This window comes from Nycticebus coucang, chromosome 2, assembly GCF_027406575.1.
Source record: "Nycticebus coucang isolate mNycCou1 chromosome 2, mNycCou1.pri, whole genome shotgun sequence".
NCBI classification, from domain to species: Eukaryota; Metazoa; Chordata; class Mammalia; order Primates; family Lorisidae; genus Nycticebus; species Nycticebus coucang.
This window is the reverse complement of record NC_069781.1, coordinates 155,930,467-155,957,293: the sequence shown is the minus strand read 5'-3', so window position 1 is coordinate 155,957,293 and position 26,827 is coordinate 155,930,467. Positions and strand designations below refer to the sequence as shown.

General features: G+C 50.5%; 1 protein-coding gene across 1 annotated transcript; it reads left to right on the top strand.

Moving 5' to 3' along the window:
• PLLP (plasmolipin) lies at window positions 1-26,128 on the top strand. The gene is made up of 4 exons (XM_053564381.1): window positions 1-288; window positions 20,912-21,085; window positions 23,592-23,714; window positions 25,208-26,128. The coding sequence occupies exons 1-4, from the start codon at window positions 154-156 to the stop codon at window positions 25,322-25,324; spliced, it is 549 nt and encodes a 182-aa protein (XP_053420356.1). The 5' UTR covers window positions 1-153; the 3' UTR covers window positions 25,325-26,128.
• Window positions 26,129-26,827: the final 699 nt, after the last annotated feature.

Below are 26,827 nucleotides of genomic sequence, written 5' to 3'. Positions count from 1 at the left end.
GCACCTGGCGGCTCCTGGCTCCCCGCCCCGACGCCTAGAGCAGCGCCTGGAGCTGCGGCTGGAGCCGGAGTCCCCGGGGAGGAGCGGCGCGGGAGCCGGCACCCACCGCGGGAGGGGCGGCCGGAGCAACCTTGGGAGACGAACGGAGCCGCCATGGCCGAGTTCCCGTCTAAAGTGAGCACGCGGACCAGCAGCCCTGCGCAGGGCGCCGGCACCTCCGTCTCGGCGCTGCGCCCAGATCTGGGCTTCGTGCGCACCAGCCTTGGGGCACTGATGCTACTGCAGCTGGTGAGCGCGCGTGCGGGCCCGCGGGGCTGGGATGGGGGAGCTCTGTACCGGCCAGGAGGGGTTGGGGGGCTCCGGGCTGCATTCACTCTTCGCTGCACGTAAACTCCCACCTCCGGCTCAGAGGCGCACCTATGTTCAGGCCGGGGCGCTTGGAGAATGGACGGCCCCGAGATCACCCTTCAACCTTCTCACCTCGGGACTCCCCTGTGACGGTCCTTACCAGGCCCCACTCCATGCACCCACCTTTAGTGTGCATACTCTCCAACGCCCCATCGTCGGCCCTCCAAGGTGGTCACCAGGGGCCACAAAAAGCAGCACCCAACTGAGCCACCGTCACTGCGCACCAATCCCTCACCCCCTCCTTTTACCCCTCCCTCTCAATCACTCTCCCAGAACTATGCCCCCCATCTCTCTCGGGAACTCACTCTGAGGCAAAGTGCACTCTCTAACCACCTTCTGCCGAGTTCCCAGCGGCTCCGTGTGGCTGCACCCAGAACACTCCTCGTCTAACCCAGAGGGCACGCACCTCCAATCGCCCAACACGTACACTTGGCATGGCCCCGTGGGCTCCCGCGCGGGAGCCAGGCTCTTCTGGCTTCCTCCGGGTGACCCGCCGGGTTCTAGCCGGTTTGGTCTGCCCTACGGGGCCGAGATCTTGCGTCCCGAGGTGGGGGAGGGGATTTGTGAAGACCCAGAGGCAAAGCTCCTAGCTCTCCCGAACCCCTGTGCAGACGACTGAAAGTACCGACGGGAATGCCCCTACCCCACACTAGTCACAAGCCTGGGGATTTGGTTTCTTCCCGTGTGCCTTCCTGTAAGGGTCTGGAAGCTGGGTATACGCCCCCGCGGGAGGCTTCTCCGTTAGCAGAGGACCATTTCCAGTCGATTAAGGCGGAATTGGACGTGGGTCAGGGTCCATTTTCCTTAGCACTCCAGCGAGTGGGCCTCTCCTGCCCGTCCCTCTACTGCTGGGCGCTGGCGAGGCTGCCAGGCTCAGGGTGGTTACACCGGTGCCAAAACCCGGGCTGAGATCCAACCTCCCTCCTCAGACCTCTGCAGGTGAGCACCTACCTCTACCCGGGTCAGTGCAATCTCGGTTTCCGGATTTCTCAGATCCCCCTTTGTGGGCCCTTCCCTGACCCCAACCTCCGAATCTCCAGCTGGGGTTTAAAATGGAGATTCTCCGACCCCCTACCCCGAGAGAAAATGGGGAATTGGAATTTGAATCTCAGGAAGTGGGGCCAGAAATCAACATTTGAAATTCCTTCCAGAGTTTTTTTTTGTTGTTTGTTTCGGGGAGGAAGAGTCAACCTTCTGGGGGAAGAGGTCCGGTTCCTGGGCTAATTAAAGCTGCAGATGGGGTGGGGCCGCTGACCCCACTGCGGAGGGAGTGCTGAGCTCTGGGCTGGTTGGGAGGGGCACAGCCTTAAGCAGCTCCCTGCCTAGGGAGAGCCTGGAGTGAGAAGTGTGAAAGGGCAGAATAGAGGGAGGCCAGTTCCATAACCAGAAAAGCTTCATGGAGGAGGTGGCTTTTGACTGGGACATCTCTGAAATCTAAGGCAGGGCAGGGAAAGGGTCTTCCAAGGTAGGGTACAATTGTGAGCCCGGGCTGGTTGTGGGAAAGCAGAAGGAAAGTTGGGGGTTAGGTTTGGCAACAGGTTGATGAAGTGGGAAGTGAAGCTGAGGGCCTTGTATACCTGTCAGCTATGGGGACTTGGTTCTGTTGGTGGCCTTAAGGAAGTTCTGGAAGAGGGAGGGATCTTTTGGGCAGAGGATGATTGGCACAGCAGGGTGAATCCTGAGGGCTACTCCCCTAGTGTTCCGGACCCGAGCAATTGAGAATTAGGGGAATGAAAGGAATTGGAATAAGAAGAGGGCCCTGCTGTGGCCTGGGGGGTGAATGTGAGGGGGGAAACTTAGTAGCTTCCCTCAGGCTGAGGAAGGAGGCTTATGTTCCTGATTGCCGGTCCCCTGTGGGCCTAACAGCCTGGAGCCTCTGAGTTCCATTGCACAGACCTTAAGGCCCAGGCAGGAGGTAAGACTGGCCTGGAGTCCTGTGGTGGAGCTTAGCATGCAGGTCTCAAAGCTCTCTCCAAGCTTTAGGGGACTGGGTTTGAAGAGAATAGGCTCCCTTTGCTCCTTACCTACTGTGATTTTTTTTTTTTTGGGGGGGGATGAGGGTCTCCCATTGGAGCTCTGCAAACTACCCGTACCTTTTCATGCCTTCAGCAATCCCTTTGTTGGAGAAGCTGCTTCCTGAGCTGTTTCTCTGGCAACGGACCATTCCACTGGTTCTAAGATTGGGGTGGGGAGGGTCGCCATTAGTGTCTCCTGGAGAACTACCATAGCTCCCATCTGTCAGGCAAGCTAGGCTGGTCACTGAGGGCTTTATGTCCTCTTTTCTGCCCTATTTCACAGGTGAAGAAACAGGCTCAGCAGTTTAGCCTTAGCCCTCCTCCACAGAAGTGAATTTTCTGGCTTTTCTAGCCCATGGTCTTAATTCCACGCTCAGCTTTATTGCCTCCTGCCCAGGGTCTGGTGTTGTGGAGGGGGTGCCAGAGGCCCCAGGCCTGCCCTCCAGGAGCTCTGGGTCCGTGAGAGAGATGCTCAGGGTATGTGCTTCCACCTGGTGGGAGCAGGGAAGGCTGCATGGAGGAAGCAGTAAATGAGAAGATGACTACTAATTCCTCATTAAATCCTCTTATTTCCCAGGATGTGGTGGACTTTTTTTTTTTTTTTTTTTTGAGAAAGTCTTACTTTGTTGCCCTTGGTAGAGTGCCATCACAGCTCATGGCAACCTCAAACTCTTGGGCTCAAGTGATCCTCTTGCCTCAGCCTCCCGAGTAGCTGGGATTACAGGCACCTGCCACAATGCCTGGCTATTTTTAGAGATGAAGTCTTGTGGCTCAGACTGGTTTTGAACCTGTGGCCTCCCACAGTGCTGGGATTACAGGCATAAGCCACTGTGCCCAGCCCATGGTGAATGTTCTTGGTGTGAGAGGAAGAGGAGGCAATTAGAATGGTCCCCAGCTCCGTATCATAACGTGTTTTAACGAACCAACCTCAATATTTTTCACACATGTCTGTTGGTGTTCACTCATGTATTACAACCCTCACACCATTTAGTTTCAGAAAACACTGGAGGGAATATGATATTAAACCATATAAGACAAAAAAGTTAAGATAATATATCTTTAGAGGTTGGTGGTGTAGAGGGGGGAGTTGACTTGTAGCAAGTTTAAGGCTGTGTTTTTTTTTCCTCTTGCCTTAGCTGCCCTCAGTAGCTAGGACTGTAGGCACCTAGCTGGTTTTTAGAGATGGGGTCTTGCTCTTGCTCAGGTGAGTCTTGAACTCCTGGACTCAAGCAATCCACCCAACTTGGCCTCCCAGAGTGCTAGGTTTACAGATGTGATCCACCACGCCAAGCCACAGGGAAGATTTTGAGGCAAGGAGGAGGCACTTTCTTACTTTTTAATCTTTTCCAAGCTCTGAGAACAAGGATAATCTTATCTGGGTATACTGATGAGGAAATATGTCTGAGAGGAGGAGGAACTTGTTGAAAGTCACACAGGATGTAGAGTAGCAAGCTGGAATTTGCATACAGAACTAGAGACCCAAAGCCTGGTTCTAGCTATGCCTCCTGATTTTGGGGGGGGGGGTGGTTTCCTAGGGTGATTTGGAAGGGAAGGTAGGTTTGGCAACAGAGATACTTACCAGGGGCTAGGACCATTGGAGAGGGCTTCCTGGCAGAGCTGGACTCTGATGGGTCTAACTACATGGACGAGAGCAGCAAGAAGGAGCTTCAGGACAGATCATAGCTTGCAAGAAGGTCCACTTGTCCAAGCCTTCCTGGAGGCCCTGGACACCAAAGCTGCACTAATGCCCTGTGGGCACTTTCTGTCCTTCCTTTTTGCCTTACTTCCTGGGGTTGAGCCACACAACTCCTACCTTGCAGGGAAATAAACAGAGATCAAAAGCCTCACCTGTTATTAGATCAGCAATGGTCCATGGAAGGCAATGAAAGTATGGGTGGATGCCTGAGCCTGGAAGCAGAGAGCCTTGGGTTCAAATCTGGGGTCTGCCTCTTTCTGGGCTGAATGATCTTGGGGAAGTTCCCTAACTTCCCTGAGCCTCAGTTCCTTGTCTGTAAAGTGATGATGGTGGGATCATGAGGGAAGTGGAAGATAATGCCTGCAAAGGGCTTAACAGAGTGTATGTTGGAATGAAGGCAGTTAGGATTCATGGGGTTGTAGGAGCCAAGTGCTCTTATGGAAGCTTAAGAGGGCTCTTGGTAGCATCTTCAATTTGGACTTGCATACTTCTCAGGGCAGAAAGCTCAGTCCCTCTCAAGGCTGCCTGTTCTGTCCTTGAGTACTAGGTGTATTATAAAGTTCTTCCTTGGGTGGCACCTGTGGCTCAGTTGGTAAGTCGCCGGCCCCATATACCGAGGGTGGCGGGTTCAAACCCAGCCTTGGCCAAACTGCAACAAAAAAATAGCTGGGTGTTGTGGCGGGCGCCTGTAGTCCCAGCTACAGCCTCAGGAGGCTGAGGCAAGAGAATCGGTTAAGCCCAGGAGTTGGAGGTTGCTGTGAGCTGTGTGACGCCACGGCACTCTACCGAGGGCCATAAAGTAAGACTCTGTCTCTACAAAAAAACAAAAAAAAAAAAAGAAAGTTCTTCCTTATGGTGATCCTGGGTCTGTCTTTAGCCCCAGCAGGCCGGCCAGCTCCTCTCAGGTGGAGGACAGGAAAGTTTCCTGTGACCTTCAGGAAGGGGCTGCCTTGATGAGATCGTTGGGGTCTGAGAGTGTGGAGCAGGGGTTGGGATTGCAGCGTTGGAGACTCCTGAAGCTTTCCTTAGCTGAGATTTGTGGGTGGTTCAATCTCTGTAGCATGGCATCCCAGACCCTGTGAGCCCACCATCTTCCTCCCACCCGGCTACATTGCACAGAGCTATCAACATCTTGTGTTGTTAATTCCCTCCACACTTCCCATTTATCACAGTGGGGAGGGAGTTGAGCGTTTGATATCAATTTATAATTATGATTAGATATGGTGGTTCACACCTGTAATCCCAGCACTTTGATAGATCAAGGTGGATTACTGAAGGCAGGAATTCAAGACCAGTGTGGAAGCTGGGCATGATGGCTCATGCCTGTAATCCTAGCATTCTGGGAGGCCAAAGTGGGCGTATTACTTGAGCTCAGGAGTTAGAGGTTAGTCTGAGCCAGAGTGAGAACTCCCTAGCTTAGTGGTTAGGTTAGCCATATACACTGAGGCAGGCGGGTTCGAACCTGGCCTGGGCCTGCTAAACAACAATAACAACAACAACAAAAGAATAGCCGGGCATCGTGGTGGGCACCTGTTGTCCCAGCTACTTGGGAGGCTGAGGCAAGAGAATTGCTTAAGCCCAAGAGTTGGAGATTGCTGTGAGCTGTGATGTTACAGTACTCTACAGAGGGCAACATAGTGAGACTCTCTCCAAAAAAAAAAAAAATAGCTGAGTGTTGTGGCAGGTGCCTGTAGTACTTGGGAGAGTGAGGCAAGAGAATCATATTATTTATGCCCAAGAGTTTGAGGTTGCTGTGAGCTTTGATGCCATAGCACTCAACCCCAGGGCAACTGAGACTCTGTCTTCAAAAAAAAAAAAAGAAAAAGAAAAAGACCAGTGTGGGCCACATAGCCAGACCCTGTTTACAAAAAAATGTTAAAAAGCACACCTCTACTCCCAGCTGCTTGGATGGCTGAGGCAGGAGGATTTCTTGATCTCAGAAGTTCCACGTTTTGGGGAGCAATGATTGTGCCACTGTACTCCAGCCTGTGGGATGGAGTGAGAGTCTATCTCTTAAGGTTTTTTTTTTTTTTTTAATAAAAAAATTATAGCCAACCATGTGGCTCATACCTATAATCTTAGCACTCTGGGAGGCCAAGGTGGGTGGATTGCTTGAGCTTATGAATTCAAGATCAGGCTAAGCAAGAGTGAGACCTGGTCTTTACTAAAAAAACAGAAAATTTAGCTGAGTGTCATGGCGGGTACCTGTAGTCCCAGCTACTTGGAAGGCTGAGGCAAGAGGATCTCTTGAGCCCAAGAGTTTGAGGTTGCTGTGAGCTATGATGGTGCCACAGCACTCTACCCAGGGCAACAGAGTTGAGACTCTTGTCTCACTAAATAAAAAAATTATAATGACATAGTTAATATGTGAATACATTGTCTTTACAAAATAAAAACAGACACAGATAAGACTACATTTCCCTTGGATCACTCGCCCCTCTCCCCAAGGGAACTATATCTGTGCATTTTTGAAAACCTTCCTGGTTTTATCCTGTATCCTTTGTTCAGCAAGTTACTTTTCTCACACCGAAGCATCTGAGATCTTTGAGATGCTTTCCCTCCTTTTCAAACTGTTGCAGAGCACCTCATAGTGTCCCTGTAGCCCCTGCTCACATCACTGTTTCTCTATTGGTGGAATTGTTTGGTTCTTTGAAAAAATTATATAGACAGAGTAGAAAACATTCAAGTGGTGTAGAGGGTAATCATGAACATGTGGTCTTTCTCATCCCTGACCAATCCCTCTGGCTACCCTTGCCCCAGGCAATCACCATGACATGTGTATCATTCCAGGGCCAGTCTATGCATATTTTTGCACCTCACCCCATCCTTGCTGCAGCTCGTAGCACTCTGTGTAGGTGCCAGGCCACACCCTTCCCCCATGCAGCACATGGACCGAGGGTTGTCCTTTATCAATGCCCAGTGCACTGTGTATATCTTTACTTTTTCCCTACATTTATTTGCTTAGTTTCCTTAACAGGTAATATGTGTACAACATTTACAAATAAAATAGAACGGGAAAGAGTATAGTGAAAAATCTCGTCTCCTTTTGGTTAGAGTTCACTCCTTCATGCCACTTTTTCTTTTTTTTTGAGACAGAGTCTCACTGTTTCCCTCGGTAGAGTCCTATGGGATCATAGCGCACAGCAACGTCAAACTCTTGGGCTTAAGCCATTCTCTTGCCTCAGCCTCCCAAGTAAATGGAACTACAGGCTCCTGCCACAACGCCCGGCTGTTTTTTAGTTTTTGCTATTGTTGTCATTGTTGTTTAGTAGGCCCGGCGGGGTTCAAACCCACCAGCCCTGGTGCATGTGGCTAGTGCCCTAACCACTGAGCTATGGGTGCTGAGCCTCATGTCACTATTTTTTTTTTTTTTTTTTGCCACCTCCAGCATATGGGGCCGGTGCCCTACTCCTTTGAGCCACAGGCGCCGCCTCACTTTTTCTATATACCTTTTTCAGACTTTCTTTAAGACCAAGCATGGTGGCTCAGGCCTGTAATCTAGCACTCTGAGAGGCTTTAGCCTGAGCAAGATCAAACCCCCATCTCTACTAAATGTAGAAAAATTAGACTGGGTGTGGTGGCTCATGCCTGTAATGCTAGCACTCTGAGAGGTTGAGGCAGGTGGATTGCTTGAGTTCACGAGTTCAAAACCAGCCTGAGCAAGAGTGAGACCTGTCTCTACTAAAAAAAATAATAATAGAAAAACTGAGGCAAGAGGATTGCTTGAGCCCAAGAGTTGGAGTTGCTATGAACTATGATGACGCCATGGCACTCTACTCAGGGTGACAACTTGAGACTCTGTTTCAAAAACAAAGAAAAAGAAAAAAAATTAGCCAGGTGTGGTGGTGAGTACCTGTAGTCCCAGCTATTTGGAAGGCTGATTCAAAAGTATCACTTGAGCCCAGGAGTTTAAGATTGCCACATCCTTGTGCATTTTCCCTTTTTTACTTACATTTTTTGGGGGGGGTCTTTTTTTGTTGTTTTTGGGTGGAACACAATTGTGTCTTTTGTATGGCTTTATAGCATTTTATTGTGCAGCTGTGGAGTGATTTGTGTGGTCAGTCCCTTTGTTGACACATTGGGTTTTCCATGTGCACCAACCCTGCTGCAAAGAATGGTGTCACACACATGCCATTGAGTTCTCTAATGATAGCTTCCAGAAGTGAAGCTGCTGGGTCAGAAGGCATGTGATTTTGGATTTTATTATTTATTTAAGACAGAGTGTCACTCTGTCACCCTACATAGAGTGCCATGGCGTCATCATAGTACACAGCAACCTCAAACTCTTGGGCTTGAGCAGTCCTCTTGCCTTAGCCTCCCTAGTAGCAAACATGGGCCACAATGCCTCTCACTCTTGCTCAGGCTGGTCTCGAACTCCTGAGCTCAAGCAATCCTCAGTCTCCCAGAGGGTTAGGATTCTAGACATGAGTCACTGCACCTGGCCTGCTTATGGAATTTTGGTAGAGCTTGCCACGTGCCCTCCCGTGAGGTCAAAGTCATCGCCTCCCTCAGGCTGGTGGGTGCCTGTTCCCACAGCCCCCATCCCCATTCCCACCCTCACCCCCACATCGTGATTTAATGAACTTCTGGAAGTTCTTCAATGTGATAGGTCAAAATGGTAGGTCAGTGTGGTATTATTTTTCATTTCTTTTGTGAACAAGGTTGAACTTTTAAAAAAGTTTAAGAGTTGGCTCAGCGCCTATAGCTCAAGCAGCTAGGGCGCCAGCCACACACACTGGAGCTGGGAGGTTCGAATCCTGGCCCACCAAACAACAATGATGACTACAACCAAAAAATAGCCAGGCGTTGTAGTGGGTGCCTGTAGTCCCAGCTGCTTGGGAGGCTGAAGCAAAAGAATCTACCCAGGGTGACAGCTTGAGACTCTGTCTCAAAAACAACAACAACAAAAAAGTAAGAGTCATTTGTATTTCCTTGTCCGTATTTTTTGCCCATTCTACTGAGTCGTTGGTCTTTGTCTTATCAATTGCTAGAAGCTCTGGAAAATCTGCTAGTATATTTTTTTCCCCAATTTTTTTTTATTTGACTTTGCTCATAGTGGGTTTATGTATTTATTTATTTTGAGACAGTCTCAAGCTGTTGCCCTGGGTAGAGTGCTGTGCCATCATAGCTCACAGCAATCTCCAACTCTTGGGCTTAAGCTATTTTTTTTGCCTCAGCCTCCCAAGTAGCTGGGACTACAGGCGATCTCCACAACACGGGGCTATTTTTTTTTTTTTTTTATAGAGACAGAGTCTCACTTTTATGGCCCTCGGTAGAGTGCCGTGGCCTCACACAGCTCACAGCAACCTCCAACTCCTGGGCTTAAGTGATTCTCTTGCCTCAGCCTCCTGAGTAGCTGGGACTACAGGCGCCCGCCACAACGCCCAGCTGTTTTTTGGTTGCAGTTTGGCCGGGGCTGGGTTTGAACCCACCACCCTCCGTATATGGGGCCGGCGCCTTACCGACTGAGCCACAGGCGCCGCCCTAGGGGCTATTTTTTTGGTTGCAGTTGTCGTCGTCGTTTTTTTAGCTGGCCCAGGCCAGGTTTGAACCCACCAGCCTCTGTGTACGTAGCTGGTGCTCTACCAACTGAACTATGGGTGCCGCCTAGTTATTTATTTCTTTATTTCTTTTTCCTTTTTTCTTTCTGGCTTCTGGAAATTGAATCACAGTCTCTTCCTATTTCAAAGTAATAAAGAAGTCCTATGCAGAACTTAAAAAGTCTCACATCAGGCTCGGTGCCCCTTGCTCAGTAGTTAGGGCTCTGGTCAGATACACTGGAGCTGGCGGGTTTGAACCCAGCCTGGGCCAGCTAAGCAACAGTGACAACTGCAAACTGCAACAAAAAAATAGCTGGGCATTGTGGTGGGCGCCTGTAGTCCCAGCTACTTGGGAGGCTGAGGCAAGAGAATTACTTAAGTCAAAGTTTGAGGTTGCTGTGAGCTGTGACCCCATGGCACTCACTCTCTCTCAAAAAAAAAAAAAAAAAAAGTCTGGCTCGGCACCTGTGGCTCAAGCGGCTAAGGCACCAGGCATGTACACCTAAGCTGGCGGGTTCGAATCCAGCCCAGGCCCGCCAAACAACAATGATGTCTGCAACCAAAAAAAAATAACCAGGCGTTGTGGCGGGTGCCTGTAGTCCCAGCTACTTGGGAGGTGGAGGCAGAAGAATCTCTTGAGCCCAGGATTTGGAGGTTGATGTGAGCTGTGATGCCACATCACTCTACCCAGGGCCATAGTCTGAGGCTCTGTCTCAAAAAAAAAAAAAAATAAGTCTTAGATCATCTCCATTCAGTCAGATCCTGAAGCATTGAGTACACAGAGGAGGCAGCCTCAGTTTGGTGCTAATTTGTGTTTTTTAGCAACTTTACAACATTTTTCTTTAAAGAATCTGAGAGATAGTTTTATCTGTCTAGACTAGTGATTTTCTTTCCTTTTTTTTTTAGATAGACTCTCACTATGTCGCTCTCAGTAGAGTGTGGCAGCACAGCTCACAGCAACCTCAAACTCTTGGGCTTAAGCCATTCTCTTGCCTCATCCTCCCAAGCAGCTGGGACTACAGGCGCCTGCCTCAAGGCCTGGCTATTTTTTTTTTTTTTTGGTTGTTGTTGTCATTGTTGTTTAGCAGGCCCTGCCCAGGTTCAAACCCACCAGCCCAGGTGCATGTGGCCAGCACCCTAACCACTGGGCTATAGGCACAGAGCCATCCAGGCTGTAATTTATTTATTTTAATTTAATTTTTTTTGGGTGGGGGGTAGAGACAGTCTCTTTTTATCACCCTCGGTAGAGTGCCATGGCATCACATAGGTCACAGCAACCTCCAACTCCTGGGCTTAGGTGATTCTCTTGCCTCAGTCTCCCAGTAGCTGGGACGACAGGTGCCTGCCACACGCCTGGGTATTTTTTTGTTGCAGTTTGGCTGGGACTGGGTTTGAACCCACCACCCTTGCTATGTGGGGCCGGTGCCCTACCCACTGAGCCACAGGCACTGCACTATTTTAATTAAAAAAAAATTTGTTTTTGAGACAGAGTCTCACTATGTCACCCTTGGTAGAGTGCTGTGGCATCACAGCTCACAGCAGCCTCAAACTCTTGGACTTAAGTGATCCTCTGGCCTTAGCCTCCCAGTAGCTGGGACTACAGGCATCCGCCACAGTGCCCGGCTATTTTTTGGTTGCAGCTGTCATTGTTTGGCAGGCCACATTCGAACCTGCCACCCCTGGTGTATATAGCCGGCACCCTGCTGACCAAGCTATAGGCGCTGCCCCAGGCTGTATTTTAAAGTAAAAATGCAAGATGCCAAACTGTGCAGAACATTATCATTTGTGTAGAAGAAATACAGCTAGAAGATATGACTATCTAAAATATGTGTGGATATCTGTTAGACATCTCTGGAGAGCACCTAAAAAATCCCACTCCTAGTTGCCCCTGAAGAAGAAATTGAGTATTAGGGAAAGAGGGAGACAAGCTGAATACCTTATTTGGTTACCTACCATGTCACATATATTATATATTTCAAAAATAAAATAACATAATAACCTTTCAAGTAAATGAAAATACTGAGTAAAAATATAGTACAGGTAGTTTATGGATATGGCAGAAGCTGTGAATGTGGTGCTTAGGTACCTCCTCAGGCCCAGAATGGGAAAGGCACTTTCCCAGGGTCACACAGCAGTGCCTTGAGTTCAGTGTTACTGGTGGAGTGACCTTGAGTGATTTCCCCAACCATCCCTAAGTGGAAAGAGGACATCAATATCAGAGACAGATGGGGTGAACTCTGAGGCTGTTACTGTTTCTCTCATCCTGGCAGCGGCGGATGTTGGCCACTTCTTGTCACCTGGTGAGTTGCTTGTGGCAGAATTCAATGAGGACTAGGACCTTGATTATCTACTCATAGATTGGAGGAGTTGGGGGGGGGGCTCAGCTTGGTTTCTATGGTGATTGAGAACCCGGTGGTAGGGTGGTGGCAGAGTCTGTTTTTCTTGGTGGCTCAGTGCCCCTCGCCTGATTTTTTTTCTTTCTTTCTTTTTTTTTTTTTCTGCCTGATTATTATTATTATTTTTTTCCTTGAGACAGAATCTTGCTCTGTTACCCAGGCTAGAGTGTCATAGCCTCAGCCTCGCTCACAGAAACCTCAGACTTCTGGGTTCAAGCAGTCCTCCTGCTTTAGCCTCCTGAGTAGCTGGGACTACAGGTGCCCATCACAATACTCCACTAAATTTTCTATTTTTAGTAGAGACGGAGTCTGGCTTTGGTGAGGCTGGTCTCCAACTTCTGGACTCAAGAAATTCTCCTGTCTCAGGTTCCCAGAGTGCTAGGATTACAGGTGTAAGCCACTGTGTCTGATCCCGGCCTGATTCTGACAGAACCTGGGCCCAGGCCTTGGCTGTTGGGCAGGATTGGCCTCTCCTGTTTGCCCAAGGAGGGGAGGCCAGGGTGGTACCTCAGGACCTTAGAGGGAAGTGAGGGCTGAAGGTCACAAGGGCCTAGAGTACAAGCTGCCAGGGAGCAGACCTGTGCCTGTTCTGGGACATTTCAGCTTTAATTTGGGGGTGGGATAATACCTTGTGTGAAGATAGCAGGATGACTCTTTAAAGTTAAAGCAGTGTTTCAGGAAGGAGGCTAGGGAATGAGGAAGAACTTCATCTCAGCCCATCCTGACCCTCTACTTCCCAGAAGGCAGAGACCAAGTTCCAGATATTCCCAGCAACCAGTTTGTCCTCTGAAAGGCTGACCAGGACCTGCCTGAGGTAGCAGCCCTGTTGGCATGCTGTGAATTTAAGCCTTCTCTTAATCCCTGGCTGTCTTGAGTTTAGCTCTGCCCTGCCCCGCTCTGCTCGGCCTTAGGCAGTGATGCTCCCTAAAAAGAAACTTGTCTCCAGGGGGAGTGTCCTGGGAATTGGTGACAGTGGCAGGGGACCACAGAATTGTCCAAGTCCCAACCATTACCATGCATGACCTTGGACTAGGTCCATATTTTCAGAAAGCTTCCGTTTCCCTCATCTGTGAAATAGGTCAAGTGCTTCCTTTTGAGAGTTGGACCCAGAGGGAGGAAGGCCCTGGGGTGAAGCCCTGGTAGGGCCTGGTGGGGTGGGTGAGTGGAGGGAGATGAAGGCCAGGATTCTACCTGGGGCTTTACAAGGGGATGCTTCCTGTGGCTGGCTGGAGGAGGCTCAGGTGCTCAGGTGGGCTTTGTGGGGTAGGCCCGTGAGACCCCTGAGGGAAGGATGTGGGTGGGCAGCCAGGCAGGTGAGCTCTGAGTTTTTCTAGGGCCCTACCGGGGAGCACTGCTGCTTCCTCTGGGTACCAGAAAGGGCCATGGGGTGTGACCCAAGGGGCCCCCACCTGCCTTTACACAGGTACCTGTGGTGGAATCTGCTTTGTCCGGCTCTAGAGGACAGAATGGGAACTAGGAAGGGCAACTAAGGAGGAAGGAGTGTGAATTCATGTTGGGAACTTTTTTTTTTTATGAGACAGAGTCGCACTTTGTCACCATGGGTAGAGTGCTGTGGTATCATAGTTCACAGCAACCTCAAACTCCCAGGGTCAGGCAATCCCCTTGTCACAGCCTCCTGAGTGACTGGGGCTATAGGCACCTGCCACCATGCTTGGCTAGTGTTTCTACTTAGTAGAGACCCGGTCTCACTCTTGCTCAGGCTGGTCTCCTGAGCTCAAGCAATCCACCTGCCTTAGCCTCCCAGAGTGCCAGGATTCCAGGTGTGAGCCACCCCACCCAGCCAAGGATGGGAAGGTTTTTCTAAAACCCTAAAGGAAGCTATCAAAGCGACAAAGAGGTGGCAGTGGTCATTGACATGCATGTGCATTCAGGGGCTGGGGCACCTTGCTGTGGGGCCTGGGAGTGGCTTGGCCACTGGGGTAGGTTCGAGAAACCTCTCTCACCTCTGGGATTGAAACACTGTTCTGAGATTCAGGACTAGGGAATAATGGATCACGTGCTAAAGACTGTGTTTGGGAAGCCTTGGAGGTGGCCCAGGTCCTAAGCCTGCTTGTCTTTCACACTACAGCCCTGAGAAGCAGGGCCTCGGCTGGGGGCTGGGAACTGAGTGCCAAGCTCTCCCCTGCATTCCCAGGGCCTAGAACAGAGCCTGGCAACAGAGCAGGCCCTTGGGAGAGTCTGTTCAGTGACTCAATTTGGTAACTCACATGCTCATTTTTTCTGATAACAAGGAAGGCTTAGAGCTGTTAAATGCTATCCCAGCGCCAGTCAGTTTGCCGCTGGTTCTGAATCTGTTCCCTGGAGAGCCAGGGGTGATGACCCCAGGATTCTTGAGTGCTCAGAGTGTGCAACATGGGAATTCCAAGGTGCCTTCCTCGAAGCCTTCCCTTTCACATAGAGCGGGGGTGGTGTGTGGTGTGTGTGGCCAGCCTACGCGCCTGGAGCCTCTGTCTCCTGCCCCTTTGTCTCATTTGACACAATGGGTGGCTTTTTGTTCCTATAAAGTCCCTTTCACTGTTGGGAAAAGGCCAGGGCAGGGTGGGGGCTGGGCCTGGCCAAGTTCTGAGTATCCTCAGGCTGCCCAGATGTGTCCCTAAGTGAGGAGAACCCTGGGAAAGGTTCCCTTTGCTGCCGTGGGCCTCGGTTTCCTGGATGGAGCAGTGGGGGCTGTAACAGGAATTGCTGCCTTGCACCTCCTACCCTGGCACTGGGGTGGCCTTTGACCTCATTGTTTTTAAAATATTTGGTTTAGGGCAGCACCTGTGGCTCAAAGAAGTAGGGCGCTGGGCCCATATACCGGAAGTGGTAGGTTCAAACTCAGCCCCAGCCAAAAATTGCAAAAAAAAAAAAAAAAAAAAAATATATATATATATATATTATTTGGTTTAGTTGCCCACATTTATTTATTTATTTAGAGACAGAGTTTCACTCTTGTTGCCCCAGGCTAGCGTGCCCTGGCATCAGCCTGACTCACAGCAACCTCAAACTCCTGGGCTCAAGCAATCCTCCTGCTTTAGCCTCCTAAGTAGCTGGGACTATGGGTGCCCACCACAATGTCTGGCTAATTTTTCTATTTTTAGTTGGGGCGAGGGCTCCCATTCTTGCTCAGACTGGTCCCAAACTTCTGAGCTCAAAGGAACCTCCTGCCTCGACCTCCCAGAGTGTTTGGATTGCAGGTATGAGCCATTGTGCCTGGCCAGTTGCCCACATTTAAAAAGCTGAAGATAAAAAATCCAGGCTTTTAGTGCCTTTTGAAAAATTTGAAGCTCTGCCTGCCCCAGGCCTGCTGCCCCAGAAGCACCAGCGGCTGCTCTTCCCCTCCAGAGACCCCCACCTGGCCTAGCACGGTCATTTCTGTGACCCAGCAGCCCCAGAGTGCTAATGTGAGACAGTAGTGTCAACTTCCAGGCCCTGAGGTACTTTTCTGCACTGCTTCTCTCATCTGGGATTTATCCCTTTACTCCCTGGAGTGTCTCACAGTCCTCCTGACCCTGGGGCTTTAACTGTTTCTTTCACATCATTTTACTTGCATAGCAGACTTGGATAGGCACACCCACCCCAAACTCCTTCACAAGTCAGATGAGGAAATAGACCATAAAGGTAACTCTCCAGGCCACGCAGTGGGTATACAAAGCTCTGGTCTGCCCCGGAGGTGGGGAGGATTAAAAGAGTTGGGGTGACTCTTGGGATGACAGGAGGGTGCAGCTTTAGGAGTTTCCTAGGGCTGAGCTGGTCTCCCTGGTGAGCTGCCAGGCTGATCTGTGTGTAAGGTGGACGGGGCTGGCCCGGGCATCAGGCTCTGTGCCTGGTGCCTGAGTTTAGATTAGACTGAGGTTGCACACCTGTCTGGATCTACACACACTGTTAACTCCCCCAGGAAACCAGACACGGAGGCTGATTAGAAGAATCGTCATGTGCTCGGTGCCCGTATTACAGTGGTTACAGCGCCAGCCACATACACTGAGGTTGGTGGGTTTGAACCCAGCCCCTGGGCAAGCTAAACAACGACAACTGCAACAAAACTAGCTGGGTGTTGTGATGGATGCCTGTAGTCCCAGCTACATGGGAGGCTGAAGCAAGAGAATCGTTTAAGCCCAAGAGTTTGAGGTTGCTGTGAGCTGTGATTTCACAGCATTCTACCAAGGGCAACATAGTGAGACTCAAAAAAAAAAAGGGCGGTGCCTGTGTCTTAAAGGAGTGGTGCCCCGACAAAAACTGCAAAAAGAAAAAAAAGAATCCCCATGTTCTTAACCCCTCAGAGTGCTAATAACAATAGAATATGTTGGATGTTGAGCCTGTGTTGGGTGCTGGTCTAAGTATATTGCCGGAAATACTTCATTTACATCTCAAGACCAGTCTATGAAGCAGGCACTTTTTCAAGATGATGCTGAGGCACCGAGAGGTTGAGCAACTTGCCTGAGGTCACGCAGCTAGTGAGTTGGCAGGGTCAGAGCTTAAACCCGAGGAGCTGATAGGCCAGCCTTCCATCAGAATTAATGCCACTCCAGCCTGAGCAAAAGTGAGACCCGTCTCTACTAAAAATAGAAAAATTAGCAGTCCTGTTTAAAGAAAAAGTTCCTGATGCAAATTCTTTAGTTTTTTTTTTTTGGGGGGGGGGCAGGTAAGTCCTGTGCCCTTGAGATTTCCAGATAGTTCTCTATTGATCTGTAGTGCCTGCCTAGGGAAGCACTGCAGGGGCCTGAGAGTTTGAAAAGGGGAAGGATGGGGTTTGGCTGTGTGTGTGTGTGTGTAAGAGACACACAGATGCACGTGTAGACACCTACTAAAAAGCACAGGACAGGTGAATATTTAGGCAAGAGAGACCTGCACTGGGGCCCAGAGGGAAGACACAGAGGTCTGTCTTTCCCCGGATACCCACACGGATCCTTCCGTTCCCTCCCTCAGCTCTGTGGGTCTGGGATCGCATGGTGAGATCTTTCTTGGCCCTTATCTAAAACTGCAGCAGTGACTCTGGTGCCCCCTCCTCATCCCCTTTTTCAGTCAGTGTTGTTGAATGTATGAACTCAGAGGTACGCACAGGCTGTGCTGTTTAGAGAGGGTGTCTGGGTTGTGGGAAGTGTGTCCCGGGCAGAGGGGCCTGGGCAGGTGGCAGAATCAGGGTCTTGCGTCGCCCTTGGCTCCCAGCTGCCTACTGCTGTCCTCCTAACTGAACAGTGGGGTAAATCCCACTGTCAGACAAACATCCCTGGCCTCTTCCTCAAACTAGAGTGTGGGTCTTGGCTGGGAGGGGTGCAGCGCGTTCTGCAGCTTCTGGAGCTGAGCTTTGTCTCTGCAGTAGGGCCACCCAGACCAGTGAAGAGGTCAGCAAATGTGAGGGTGCCCTGTCTTGAGCAGGAACTGTCTGGGAACCTGGGCTCAGAGACCAGGAGAAACCAGTCAGTCTGGTTCAGATGGAGGAATTGCTTGTTCTAGGGCAGAAACCAAGGCGGCTCCCTGGGCATAGAGCCCGGCAGCTCTGCCAGAGGGAACGCTAGAAATTCCCACTGCTTAACCACCTGCTTCATCTGGAGGCTGTTTGCTGATCTGGAAACCAGGGGTGGGGCCGGAATGCAGGGCAGGGACGGCGACGGACGCGATGGAGAGCTTGGGTGCTGTGCTCTGCCCAGCCTGGCCCTCAGAGCCAGCTAAAGTGCTCTTGTTTTTTACACATCACTAAATAACTTGTAGTAGCACTAAATAACCTACTCACAGTAAGTTGCAGGAAGGGACAGATCTGGGTTCCAATCCCGCCCTGCCTTTTATCCCTGGTGACTGCAGGTGCAGCTCCTTCTGAGCCTCTATTTAGAAATTAGGGACAAGGAATAGTCCAGACTTACAAGAGTCTGGTGAAGGTGGGATTGATGACTCACAGCTGGCGCATGGCGGGGGAGGGCATGAGGTGGTTACTGTGGCCCAGGGCGTGAGTGACAGTGCAGATGACTCAGAAGTGTTCGTTGGTGTAAACTTGACATGGTCTTTTCTTGATTTTATTGGTTCACTGCATTGTTCAACCTCCTTTCAGATAGTTGGAACTTGGCCACACAGTGGCAGTGGAGGCCTGTAAGGAATTTGCTTTAAATAAAAAAAAAGTCATTATTTTATTGTCCACTTCTCACCTGGAAAAGGTTCTAGAGTATTTGTTCCCCTTCAGAACACTGGCCTCCCTAGCTCTGGGGGACCGTGGCCTCCCTGGTTTGTCTGTTTTCAGCAGAGTAGCCTAAAGATGGGGGATCTGGATGTGGGGGACCTGTCCTGAAACATCCTGCCCTGGCCATTATCCCTGCTTGCTGACCTGGCCTGCTGGTGAGGTTGTCAGGGGATTGTGTGGGGCAGGATCTTTTGGAACTGGCTCTAGAGAGAAGGAGACCTTCCCTGGGGCTACCATTGGAGCTGAGCCCCTTCCTTGGGTTAGGGGGAGGCAAGGCCGAGAGCAGGTCACAGGTTGACACCTGCTTCTTTTATTTATTTATTTATTTATTTATTTATTTATTTATTTATTTATTTATTTATTTTTAGCGACAGTCTCACTTTGTGCCCTACTCACTGAGCCACTGGCACCACCTGCTTCTTTTCATACATAGCAACTGTGCTGGGCAGGTTGTTGATCCTGAGCCACAGATGAGGAAATGGGACCACTAGTGCCTGAGCACGTATTTATGGAGCACATACTCCATGCTGGGCCTTGGAGATACAGCAGTGAAAACCCAGAATTCGGGTGGCGCCTGTGGTTCAGTAGGTAGGGCGCCGGCACCATATACCGAGGGTGGTGGGTTCAAACCCGGCCCCGGCCAGCTAAAACAGCAATGACAACTGCAAAAAAAAAAAAAAAAAAAAGGCTAGGCATTGTGGCAGGCACCTGTAGTCCCAGCTATTCCAGAGGCTGAAGCAAGAGAATGGCTTAAGCCCAAGAGTTGGAAGTTGTTGTGAGCTATGACACCACAGCACTCTACTGAGGGCGACAAAGTGAGTCTCTGTCAAAAAACAACAAAAAAGGAAAACCCAGAATTCCTCCCGGGGTCTGCATTCTAATGGGTGGTCCCAGGGGGACCCCCACCAAGACGGAAAGGTGCTTACCCACCCCAGCCTTTGACTCCCAAGTCCTGGGTCCCGCCTTCTACTTCCCCAGTGGACCTCGCCCTTCCCGAGTCAGACCTCAGGGGAGGGTGGGAAGAGGAGGCGGGAGAGCTGTCAGCGGGCTGCAGGCGAGGGCAGTGTGTAGATTCCTGCAGAAACTTACCTTCTGGTCCTTGGAGGAGCTGTTTCAGGGTGGGGGTGCCTGACAGGTGTCCAGTTGAGGCTGTGCTCTGGGGCCTTTAGCAGCCCCTCAGCTGATGTGAGCGGTTAGGGCTGCTGCTCTGTGATCCCACTGACTTGGCCTTGAACGGGTAGTAAGGTGGGGGAGCAGGGCTTTAAACCAGGAGTTTGGGCACCAGAGTCCATTCTCTTAGCCACTGAACACACTCTGCCACATGGGAAGCGTGTGACAGGCAGGTCCTTTGACCTCTCTGAGGCCCAGTTTCACCTGTAAGATGGTAATATCCAGACAGAAGGGCAGTTAAAAGAGCCAGCGATGTGGGGGTGGAGAGGCAGAGGGTGGGGTGTCACTCACAGGCCCTTGTGACACTCTGCTGGGCCTAGGAGGGAGGAGGACACATCGTTTTCCCATCTCTGGGACTGTAATCAGCTCTCAAGGACATGACACTGACTTGATCTTCCTTTCAGCAGCTTTTACTGGGCCCCTAGCAGGGCCCAGGTCCTGTACTGGGTGTCGGGATGTGGCTGTGAGATAGGTGACTGTGGCCTGGGCCCTGGAGAGCTCATGGTTTGGGGAAGGAAACAGAGTTACTGTCCTGGGTGGTGAGAGCCTGGGAGGCCATGTGAGCACAGAAGAGCTTCTAAAAGACTAGAGGAGCAGGGAAGCTGGAGTACCTGACATCTCCCCTAAAGAGGAGTGAGGGTTACCCAGCCAGGCCCCAGCACAGGGGTGTATAGCAGGGGTCAAATCAATATTTTTGCTTTTGTATTTAAGACAGAGTCTTTTTTTTTGAGACAGAGCCTCAAGCTGTCGCCCTGGGTAGAGTGCTGTGGCATCACAGCTCACAGCAAACTCCCACTCCTGGGCTCAAGCGATTCTCCTACCTCTGCTTCCCTAGTAGCTGGGACTATAGGCACCTGCCACAACACCCGGCTGTTTTTTTGTTGCAGCCACAATTGTTTGGCAGGCCTGCACTGGATTCGAACACGCCAGCTCAGGTGTATGTGGCTGGTGCCTTGAGCCACGGGTGCCGAGCCTTGAGACAAGAGTCTTATTCTGTTGCCCTGGGTAGAGTGCCGTGGCTTCATCGTACAATCCTCTTGCCTCAGCCTGCTGAGTAGCTGAGACTATAGGCACTTGCCACAACACCTGGCTAGCTTTTCTTTTCTTTTTTTTTTTGTAGAGACAGAGTCTAAATGTACCGCCCTTGGGTAGAGTGCCACGGTGTCACACAGCTCACAGCAACCTCTAACTCTTGGGCCTACTCAATTCTCTTTCCTCAGCCTCCTGAGCAGCTGGGACTACAGGTGCCCGCCACAACACCCGGCTACAGTTTGGCCGGGGCTGGGTTTGAACCCGCCACCCTCGGCATATGGGGCCAACGCCCTACTCACTGAGCCACAGGCACCACCAGCTTTTCTATTTTTAGTAGTGTGATGTGGTCTTGCTGTTGTTGAGATTGGTCTTGAACTCCTGAGCTCAAGCAATCCGCCCACTTCGGCCTCTCAGAGTACTAGCAAATCACTATTTCTTGACTAAATCAGAAATGAGGTTAAGGCCCTGCCTGTCTCTCCCCACAGGTGCTGGGGCTGCTGGTGTGGGCCCTGATTGCTGACACGCCATACCACCTGTATCCGGCCTACGGCTGGGTGATGTTCGTCTCTGTCTTCCTCTGGCTGGTGACAATCGTCTTCTTCATCCTCTACCTGTTTCAGCTGCACATGAAGTTACACATGGTGCCCTGGCCCCTGGTGGTGAGTCTGGGTAGGGGCATGCAGGGGTGGCTCTGGCTGGCCTTTGGGTGTGGCCGGCCCTAGTGAGAAGTGGCGGGGGTGGGGGTGGGGTGGCTGGTGTCTTCTCCGACTTACAGTTGACCTGCAGAGCCAGGGTGTGGAGAGGGTTGATGGTTCAGGTGTCTGGTTTTTCTGAGCACCATGAGCCAAGAAGGAAAGAGGCTTGACCTTGACCTGTGAAGTGGGGTAGAAGTGAGGAGGCTGCTGTATGCTTGCACAAGAGCCCATTTGGAAATTTGAAAATCTTCTTCCTTACTGTGGGTGGTCAGGACTTGAGTCTATATTGTGTAGGTTTGTCAGCCTCTGGTTGGACCTAGCCAGGCCACCCTGTCTGTGGCTGGGGTGAGCTGCTGGGAATCACCCAGGCCCTCAGGCACCCAGCTGCCTCCTGGGTGGGCCCCTATGACCAGGGGAGAGCCTGGGTCTCCCAGGTTTGCCCCAGAACAGTCTCCTCAGGACACAGGGCTGAGAGCAGACATAGGAAGCACCCTGAACAGACACAGAAAGCTGCTGGGATTTTTTTTTTTTTTTTTCTACTGACCCGGAAAACCCCTGCAGCTGGGGTCTGAGGCTTTCAGTGAGCAGAGAGGCACATGATTGTAAGGCAAGCAAGGCTGGGACTAGGCGTCATTGTTTGGAATTCAATGACTTTTTAAACTGAGGAAACGTGAGTCATCCTCAAGACAGAATGGGTTTGTTAGATCTCCATGTCACTGGCAGAGTTTGCAGGGGTCGCTCAGCTTGCAGGGAAAACCTATTTATTTATTTATTTTTGGCTATAGATACTCATTCCCGTCACCTGGGTAAGTGCAGTGGCTTCATCACAGTTCACTGTGCCCTCACATTCCTGGGCTTATGTGATCCTGCTGCCTCAGCCTCCCAGAGTGCTAGGATTACAAGTGTGAGCAACTGTGCCTGGCTTCCCAGGGAAGGGTTTTGTTTTTGTTTTTTGCTGTTTTTTTGGCCGGGGCTGGGTTTGAACCCGCCACCTCCAGCATATGGGACCAGGGCCCTACTCCTTTGAGTCACAGGCACCGCCCTTGTTTTTGGTTTTTTTAAAGAGACAGAGTCTCACTCTGTTGCCCTGGATAGAGTGCTGTGGCATCATAGCTCACAGTAACCTCAAACTCCTGGACTCAAGTGATCCTCTTGTTTCAGCCTCCCAAGTAGCTGGGAATGTAGGCACCTGCCAGCATGCCTATAGTTTTAGCAGAGATAGGGTCTCTCTCTTACTCAGGCTGGTCTTGAACTCCTGAGCTCAGGCAATCCACTTCAGCCTTCCAGAGTGCTGGGATTATAGGTGTAGGCCACTGTACCTGGCCACAGGTTTTCAGGTGAAGAGGAGGCTGCTTGACTCCCAAGCTCAGGGTCCAGCCCTCTTCCCTATGTCCTGGGGGCCTCTCAGAAAAAAGTATCTGGAGATAGAAGCCCTTGTTACCTAGAGCTCCAGCCATCGGTGTTGATGGCACAAGGCTCCTCTCCACAGGCCCTGGTGGCAGAGCTCTGTTTTTGGTGCCCCTGGATCTTTTAGCAGACAGGCAAGCAGATGGGTAACCACATAGAGAAGGCTGGATTAGAATGGACCCTGCAGGATCCGGACAAGATGTATGAGTGAGCTGGGTCAGCAGGGGCTCTGGTGAGCCCAGCACCCCATCTGTCCATAGGGAGCCATCTCTGCTCAGCTCCATCTGTCACTAGTGGGCATGTAGCCCCTTGGTGTGAAATCTTTTGATATCTTTAGATCTTTTAATTAAAAGTTTTATTTGAAATCTAATTTTAAGATGTTGGTAATTTTTTTAAAGTTTATGGGACAAACAATGTTTGAGGGCCACCAGTTTAAAGATGGTTAACAGGTTGTAGGACCCAAGTGTTTGGGAGATGGGGGCAGGGCCTGATCACCAGCCTAGGGCTGCTTCCTGTCAGTCTGGTTCAGGAGCCAGCTAAGTGTCTTGGTCTTCCTGTAGGCCTGACCCTGGGCATTTGCTTGGGGCTTTAAGCTTAAGATATGGCCAAAAGAGAGACATAGATCCCACGCCTGGATGCAGAGAGGGATGTGAGATCCTACCGTAGGACCAGCCACCAAGCCCAGCCCTGCAGTGGAATCAGGGAGGGCCTGGGCTTGCCTGAGTCACACTTGGGAGTGGCCCATATTTCTTTAGCTGGTACAAAGAGGTTGTAGATTGACCTTTGGCTGTGGGGAATGGGTTTGGCCTCTCAACATTGGCATGGGCCCTGGTCCTGGCCCCAGCACTTTAGGCCTTCCCATCACTTCTCCCTCTGTCAGCCGTAGGTTGGGGACTGCTGCCTTTTGAGGCCCTTTGGTGGGAAAGACCTATGTGTTTGCACCCCCATACTCTGACTGCATAGGGGTTTGCCATGGGAACCAGGAGGGTCCAGCTCAGTCTCCTTGTGTCTTAAGGTTTTTCTCCCCCTCAACCCCACTCTCCACCCTGACAACCTCCTACAGTTAATGATCTTTAATGTTGGCGCCACCGTCCTCTACATCACTGCCTTCATCACCTGCTCCGCCGCAGTTGAGCTAACGTCCCTGAAGGGCACACGACCTTATAACCAGCGTGCGGCCGCCTCGGTGAGTAGGCTTCCTGGGCTCCCAGCAGCCTGCGGGAGAGCTGGGCCAAACCAAGGTCTCAGCCCCACAACTCATGTGGCTGGAGGCCAGCCCTCCCAACCTCCTCAGCAGTCATCATCCGAACTCTCAGTGGGTCTCAGAGGGGGCTGGCATACTTTCAGCCTTCCATGATTAATAGTAAAACCTTGAGGAACCAAAATGCTTGAGGGAAGGTGTGTGGTGGCCAGTGGAAGTTTTGGGTTAGCTGCTGAACTTTGTTGTACGTTAGTTGTGCCATGCTGTTTTAGGTCACATGCCACCTTGGAGAATATATTAAAAACTAGAGACCCCTGTGATAAGTACACATGCAAGAACCTTTTGGTTTAAACCATATGGAAAGATTGACAGGCTCTCCTATGAAGCCCAACTCTGGACTCTTGTTAAGTGGCCAGTAAAGTAGCCACAGCTCCTCCATGCCTGCCACTCTTCACCCCACAGGCCCTGTGCCCATTTCCTACAGGATCCTGCAACCTCCCCCGAATGAGGAAGAGGAAGGGACTACCAATCCCTTCTTACAGACAAGGAAACTTTGGCACAGAGAGGTTGGGTGCATGCTCATCGTGGCAAAGTCTGGGGTAGGTCAGGGTCTAGATCAGCACTTGGGCTTCCTTACTCTTCCTGGCAAGGGTGTTTTTGAAATCAGTAAACTCAGTCAAGTCACAGTGACAGAGATGTGGAGCTATGGCTGTAGGTATGTAGAGGTGTGTACTGGTTCTAGAAAATTCCTAGGGTGGCTTTTGAATGTTGTCTTTTTTTTAAGACAGAGTCTCACTCTGTCACCCAGGCTATAAGGGCAGTGGTGTTGTTGTAGCTCATCGCAACCTCAAACCTCTTGAGTTCAAGTGATCCTTTTTTTTTTTTTTTTTAAGAGACAGCGTCTCACATTGTTGCCCTCAGTAGAGTGCCATAGCGTCACAGCTCACAGCAACCTCCAACTCCTGGGCTTAGGCGATTCTTTTGCCTCAGCTTCCTGATTAGCTGGGACTACGGCACCCACCACAACGCCTGGCTAAAGTTTTTCTATTTTTAGTAGAGATGGGATCTCATTCTTGCTCAGGCTGGCTCCAACTCATGAGCTCCAGCAATCCTCCCACCTGGGACTCCCAGAATGCTAAGATCATAGGTGTGAGCCACCACACCAAGCCTGAATGTTGCCTTTTTAAAACTGAATTGCTGCAAGATGCCCCCTCAATCATTCATCATTGCTCTTGTCAGTCTGACACAAGTTGCTTATGTGGTTTTTAACTTTTCCCTACTATAAGATCATCTTGGCTTTTCCAGAAACTGGTGCTCCTTAGCTTAGACAGCTGTTCTAAATGCATATGGCTAAGAATGGTTAACTAAACAGCCTGTTATTCGAGGTTGTACAGTGAGACCCGGCTGGGGTACTGTCTCCCTCTCATTCCCAGTGCCATGTACAGACTGACTCAACCTTGCACCCTTCTCTCTTTCAGTTCTTTGCGTGTTTAGTCATGATTGCCTATGGCGTGAGCGCTTTCTTCAGTTTCCAGGCCTGGCGAGGAGTGGGCAGCAACGCAGCCACCAGTCAGATGGCTGGTGGCTATGCCTAAATCACCTGTGCCATGGCCCACTCTGGGGCTGAAGCTGCTGCTGGGTCACAGTGCAGGGTCACCCGTCAAGGCCAAGGCTGGGGAACCCTGCATGGAGTTGGCCCGGCAGGGAGTATGCTTGCTCCCTCTGCTCATCAGACTCAAACTCTCACGTGCTCCTAAGGAAACAGGTCCACGTTTGTATGTATGGGCTGGCAAGAGACCGAGGCTGAGTGAGACCTTGTCCCTATCCCCCTTATTCAGTGGAAGGTGACAGGGCCCACAGTCTCTGCCTAGTCTTTAGAGGACTTCAGCATCTGGGGCCTGCCCTGCTCAGCAGCACTAAATGCACTAACAAAACAACGGCCCTGCAGCCCCGACCTGCCGTAGCATATCAAAGCCGAGTAACAAGAAGCACATATCAGCTTAGTTTTTGTTTCAGAAGAACTCAGCAAGCTCACGAAACATTCCAGTTCCTTAAAACACAACTCCAACCTGACCTTCCCTGCAAGCCACATCACATGATTTTTGACAGCATGGTCTTTGCCCTGCAGACAATGCCAGCTACTTAAAGCAAATCAGATTTAAGTGACTTCTCAATGATGAAAAGCCTATCCAGGTTTCCTCTCTCTCCTAAGCCCTTCTTTATAATACTCCCTTTGGGAAAAGCTAACATCAATGTTGACATCAATGGCTGCTTCCTTGACCCTGTTGATTGGGCACATGGGACGTGAAGGAGGGAGGGAATCAAGACCTTGCCTGGTAAGTTGTGATGTGGTTGGTAGTGACTTTGTTTCTTTCTTTTCTTTTTCTTTCTTTGTTTTTTGTTTTTTTTTACAAAAATAAAGATGGAGGAACTTATTTGGAAAAGTTGTTGGAGAATAACGGTTGTAGGTGATTGTCTAAAGGGTCCAAAATGTCTGCTAGAGGGCAGTTCAGGTTGTAGAGTCATTCAGTCAGCGCTGTACTGACGGCCTTCCTGCCTACTCTGTCTGGAGTGTCCTGGTTTATGCTACTTGTCCTGGTGCAGATGTAATAGCACTGCCTTTTATTCTCAAGTGTTCCAGTTGAACAATAACTTACTTAGTCACCCTTGCTTTGGGTGTAAGATCTCAATAATGTCAAAAGTTGGTGAAACTCAGAGTTCATGCCATCAAGGTGGCTGGCCCTGCCAGATACTCAGATGGCAGTGACAGCACCCAGGAAAGCACTGAGCTTATTTTGCTACCACCATAGAGCAACATTTCTCTGAATAATAATCCAAAGGCATTTCTAGGTATCCTCTGGTCCTTTTTTAAAAATTGGGAACAATTAAAATATAACTTGGTACAGTTGCAGATAGCTACTTTTTAATACTAAAGGGGGGAACAAGTCAGGTGCCCTGGGACAAACCCAGTTTACGCTGTTGTCCTAGTGTGAATATTATTATTATTTTTTTTTGTTTTGAGACAGAGTCTCACTATATTGCCCTCAGTGAGTGCCATGGCGTCACAGCTCACAGCAATCTCCAACTCTTGGGCTTAA

Excerpts from the sequence above, each read along its gene's own strand:
- PLLP (XM_053564381.1), top strand. The coding sequence starts at position 154 with ATGGCCGAGTTCCCGTCTAAAGTGAGCACGCGGACCAGCAGCCCTGCG. Across the intron at positions 289-20,911 it reads CACTGATGCTACTGCAGCTG|GTGCTGGGGCTGCTGGTGTG; the intron begins GTGAGCGCGCGT and ends CTCTCCCCACAG. Across the intron at positions 21,086-23,591 it reads TGGTGCCCTGGCCCCTGGTG|TTAATGATCTTTAATGTTGG; the intron begins GTGAGTCTGGGT and ends AACCTCCTACAG.